Source organism: Morus notabilis, unplaced genomic scaffold (assembly GCF_000414095.1).
Source record: "Morus notabilis unplaced genomic scaffold, ASM41409v2 Scaffold360, whole genome shotgun sequence".
In the NCBI taxonomy this organism is placed as follows: Eukaryota; Viridiplantae; Streptophyta; class Magnoliopsida; order Rosales; family Moraceae; genus Morus; species Morus notabilis.
In genome coordinates this window covers 100,018-104,226 of record NW_010367232.1, presented here as the reverse complement: position 1 = coordinate 104,226, position 4,209 = coordinate 100,018, and the positions used below count along the sequence as shown (strand labels likewise).

At 40.1% G+C, this 4,209-nt stretch overlaps 1 protein-coding gene across 1 annotated transcript; it reads left to right on the top strand.

Moving 5' to 3' along the window:
* Positions 1–1,699: 1,699 nt before the first annotated feature.
* LOC21393291 (CBL-interacting serine/threonine-protein kinase 6) lies at positions 1,700–3,678 on the top strand. The gene has a single exon (XM_010112069.2). The coding sequence runs from the start codon at positions 2,047–2,049 to the stop codon at positions 3,346–3,348; it is 1,302 nt and encodes a 433-aa protein (XP_010110371.1). The 5' UTR covers positions 1,700–2,046; the 3' UTR covers positions 3,349–3,678.
* The last annotated feature ends 531 nt before the right edge of the window (positions 3,679–4,209 follow it).

The window sequence follows — 4,209 nt, the reverse complement described above, 5'->3', positions numbered from 1 at the left end:
GTTGGTGTTTGTGGAAAATTTGAGTGTTTGATCTAACCCGTTTTAGTCTCGAGTGTGCCCACACACACGTCTACATAGATTCAAGGAATTGACGTGAAAGACTTTGGTTTTCTAAACACAAGGCTTTGGAGCAAGGATCGTTCGTGGTCAAAGAACTCAAGTTATCATCCGAGTCAGCCTCCAGGTATTTTCTTAATTGAGTTCTTGATATATAAATTAATGTGATTAATTTATTTGTGTATAAATTAATATAATCTATAGAGTATCTCAAAATTTTTATGAAAATTTTTGTTATACTTAATCTGCCCTCCACCACGCTTCCGCATCCGAATTCGATTCGGTTACCAACAATGTTTACTTACTAGGATTGAAGAATTAGAGTGAGGAATGAGAGCCAATCCCATGTTGACTTGCTCTTTTTTATTCTGAAATGAGAGTGAGATTGATGGACCCCACTCAAATTTGATATTGAGAAATGAGATTGACACTCTCATGCCCCTTCTTAGGATTGGAACTCACATTCCTGATATTAATATTAAATTACTATCATACCCTTATTTTACTTACAAATATAAAATTCAAAAAATATTAATTACAATATATATTTATTATTTTATTTACTTAATATTATAATATTAGCCTAATTATTGTTAACTTTAATATAATAAATATGTACTTTATTTGTTTAATAATTAATAATATATTTTAATTTTTAACACTATTTTGTATTTTATTTAAATGTTAACAATTTATTTTTATATTTTAAATAATTGTACAATTTATATTTATTATTTTATTATCTTATTATTATATTAAATATTTTAATTATGATTATCTTAATATAATATTTAATAACTACACAATTTATTTTTTAAATTAAAAATATAAAATCAAAGCATATATTAATATTTTTATACTATTTTATTTTAATTTTAAATATAAAGAAATACATGAATAAAATTTAAAGTGATTTTAATTCACTTTAATTCATACAAATTCTGATAAACATGCCACTCCTATCTGCCACATATAAGTTAGGGTTGGGTGGGACCCTTTAGCACCTGAAATGAGGTCCTCAGCTTTTCAAAGGTGACCTATCACTTACCTCACCTACTGACAAAGTAAGAATCCTTTCGTCCAGTCTTGGTCTAAACACGTGTCAAAATCGAACGTGGAAAGACTGCGTGGTCCATTCAACCTTAGTGTGCACCCATCAACACATGAATTCTCCCCGTGTACCAAACGAAGGGATATTCCTCTCGCGCTCTCCATAATTACACAAATTCCACAATTCTCTTACCAATTTACCATTTTAGGCTCACCTTTCTCTCTTTCTCTCTCCTAATAATTTACCTTCTTTTGCATTATCATTACACGACAAACCCTACACGGGCCCACAAAACCAATTAAAAACCTACCAAATATAGTAAAAACGTCAGCAAGGGCAAGATGGTAATAATAAGCAGCAGACGGTCGTGATCAAAACCATGGAGATGGGACCCACGTACCTGGCAGAAAAACCCTAAAATAAAACAATTCGACAGTCATAAGCCAGGACCACCGGAGGATCTGACAAGTGTAACCCTAAAAAACCGTCGATTGATTTGAGGCAAGCCTATCAAAGGGACAAAAAGGAAAATTCACTAGACGAGTTCCACTATATAATGAGTAGAGAAGGGCAGGCGGTAAAGAAGAAAAAATAGTGTTTGTTTTCCGAGAAAATCCTAAGGCTTTGGGAAGCTTTCTCGGGTTTTTCTCTAAGCCGAAGCAGAGAAATCCCTTCTTTAGGGAATGCAGAGAGATGGGAGGAGCTTTGCTAACGAATCCTGAGATTTGTGGGCGTGCCAAGCGGTGCGTCGGCGGCAGGAATTGCCACCGGAAGCACGTCGAAGACGGGTGATCGGAGAAAAACCAGAAAAGTTTTCGTTTTCCCTTATTTTCGCCATTTTCCGACTCTCCAAACAACACTCCATATTAAGATCCTCTGTATATAACTAAAATACCTTTCTTAGTTTGTGTGTTTTCTTCTGTAAAATACTCGAAAAAATGGGCGAGAAGACCAGTAACAAAGACGGAAACTCCACTCTGCTCCATGGAAAGTACGAGCTCGGTCGTTTCCTAGGGCACGGAACCTTCGCGAAGGTCTACCACTCGAGGAATCTCCAGACCGGGAAGCGCGTGGCGATGAAGGTCGTCGGGAAGGAGAAGGTGATCAAAGTCGGGATGACGGAGCAGGTGAAGAGAGAGATCTCGGTGATGAAGATGGTGAAGCATCCAAACATCGTCGAGCTCCACGAGGTTATGGCGTCGAAATCGAAGATCTACTTCGCGATGGAGCTCGTCCGCGGCGGCGAGCTTTTCTCGAAGATCGCCAAAGGACGGCTGAAGGAGGACACCGCCAGAGTCTACTTCCAGCAGCTGATCTCCGCCGTCGATTTCTGCCACAGCCGCGGCGTCTACCACCGCGATCTGAAGCCGGAGAATCTCCTTCTCGACGAGGACGGCAACCTCAAGGTCACAGACTTCGGCCTCTCGGCCTTCTCTGAGCATCTCAAGCAGGACGGCCTCCTCCACACCACTTGCGGAACTCCGGCCTATGTCGCGCCGGAGGTCATCGGAAAGAAAGGCTACGACGGCGCAAAGGCCGATATCTGGTCCTGTGGAGTAATTCTCTACGTTCTCCTCGCCGGATTTCTTCCATTTCAGGATGATAATTTGGTCGCCATGTATCGCAAGATCTACAGAGGAGATTTCAAGTGTCCGCCATGGTTTTCCCCTGAAGCTCGCCGACTAATCACGAAGCTTCTAGATCCCAACCCTAGCTCGAGAATCACCATTTTCAAAATCATGGACTCGTCCTGGTTCAAGAAATCGGCACCGAAGATTCTAAAATCAAAGCAAGAGCAAGAATTCGAAGAGAATTGCGAGAAGGCAGCCAAGCAGAGCGAGACGCTTAACGCCTTCCACATAATCTCGTTATCGGAAGGCTTCGATTTGTCACCGCTGTTCGAAGAGAAGAAGAGGGAGGAGAAGGAGGAGCTCCGGTTCGCGACGACGAGGCCGGCGAGCAGCGTGATTTCGAAGCTGGAGGAGGTGGCGAAGGCGGTGAAGTTCGATGTGAAGAAGAGCGAATCGACAGTGAGGCTGCAGGGGCAGGAGAGCGGTCGAAAAGGGAAGCTGGCGATCGCCGCGGAGATCTTCGCCGTCACGCCGTCATTCCTGGTTGTGGAGGTGAAGAAGGACAATGGTGACACCCTTGAGTACAACCAATTCTGCAGCAAGGAGCTCCGGCCGGCGCTTAAGGACATCGTCTGGACGTCGCCGCCGGATAATTCGACGATTGCTTAAATGACATCGACGGCGGGGGCGACGACAAGGACGACTTTTGAGTCCAAATTCTGGAATTATTGTCGGTTGATTCGAACATTGTTGTGGCTATTTGTTTTAGAATTACTTATTAGAAGATGGTAATTGAAAACTGGGATTATTATCATAATTTCCGTTTCAATTTGCTTGTGTTGTGTCATATGGCTTGAATTATGGAATGTTTGTTGTCTTTTTCATGGGCCTTGGGTAATAATTTCAGTGAATCAACAAACAAATTTGTTGATTTAATGTGATTGGTGATGAATTATGTTTTTATGTGAATATATGATCTGGTTTCTCTGGTTTGCTTCACATGGGCTATGCTTTCTTGTTGGACGTGATAATAACTTGCCAAGCAAAAAGCAAAGAGGAAGATTGGTTACATGTGAAGTGAACAAAAAAACTTTAGATTGTATTCTCTTTCTCTCGAGAAAAGATTCAAAAGAGGGCCAATTGCTTTGGCTGTAATTCAACTTTAATTTCTACGAACTTTAAATAATGTTCATTTAACTTTCAACATCGAAAGAGAGACCTAACAATTTTGATGAATATTGCATATTCTATTGCAAGCAAATTAGGACTTGTTGACTAAATTTTCATGAAAAGGCAAATTCCTCTTTTTGCTTTAATTTAATTTCTACCTAACTTGGGCGTTCCTTAAACTTTCAATAGCGAAATAAAGTACACGAATTTTTTATAAATAACTTTTTAAGTAAATGATACGTAGACCCTCAACAGATTATTATGGTTTCCACTTCTTTTGCATTTGGGTGCTGAAAATTCAAAGCTCATCTCAAAACGTCTATTATCACTTCTCTTTTAAGTTTCCTTTTCCTTTCTTTC

Bases quoted from the DNA above. Each gene is read 5' to 3' on its own strand.
- LOC21393291 (XM_010112069.2), top strand. From the start codon at position 2,047: ATGGGCGAGAAGACCAGTAACAAAGACGGAAACTCCACTCTGCTCCAT.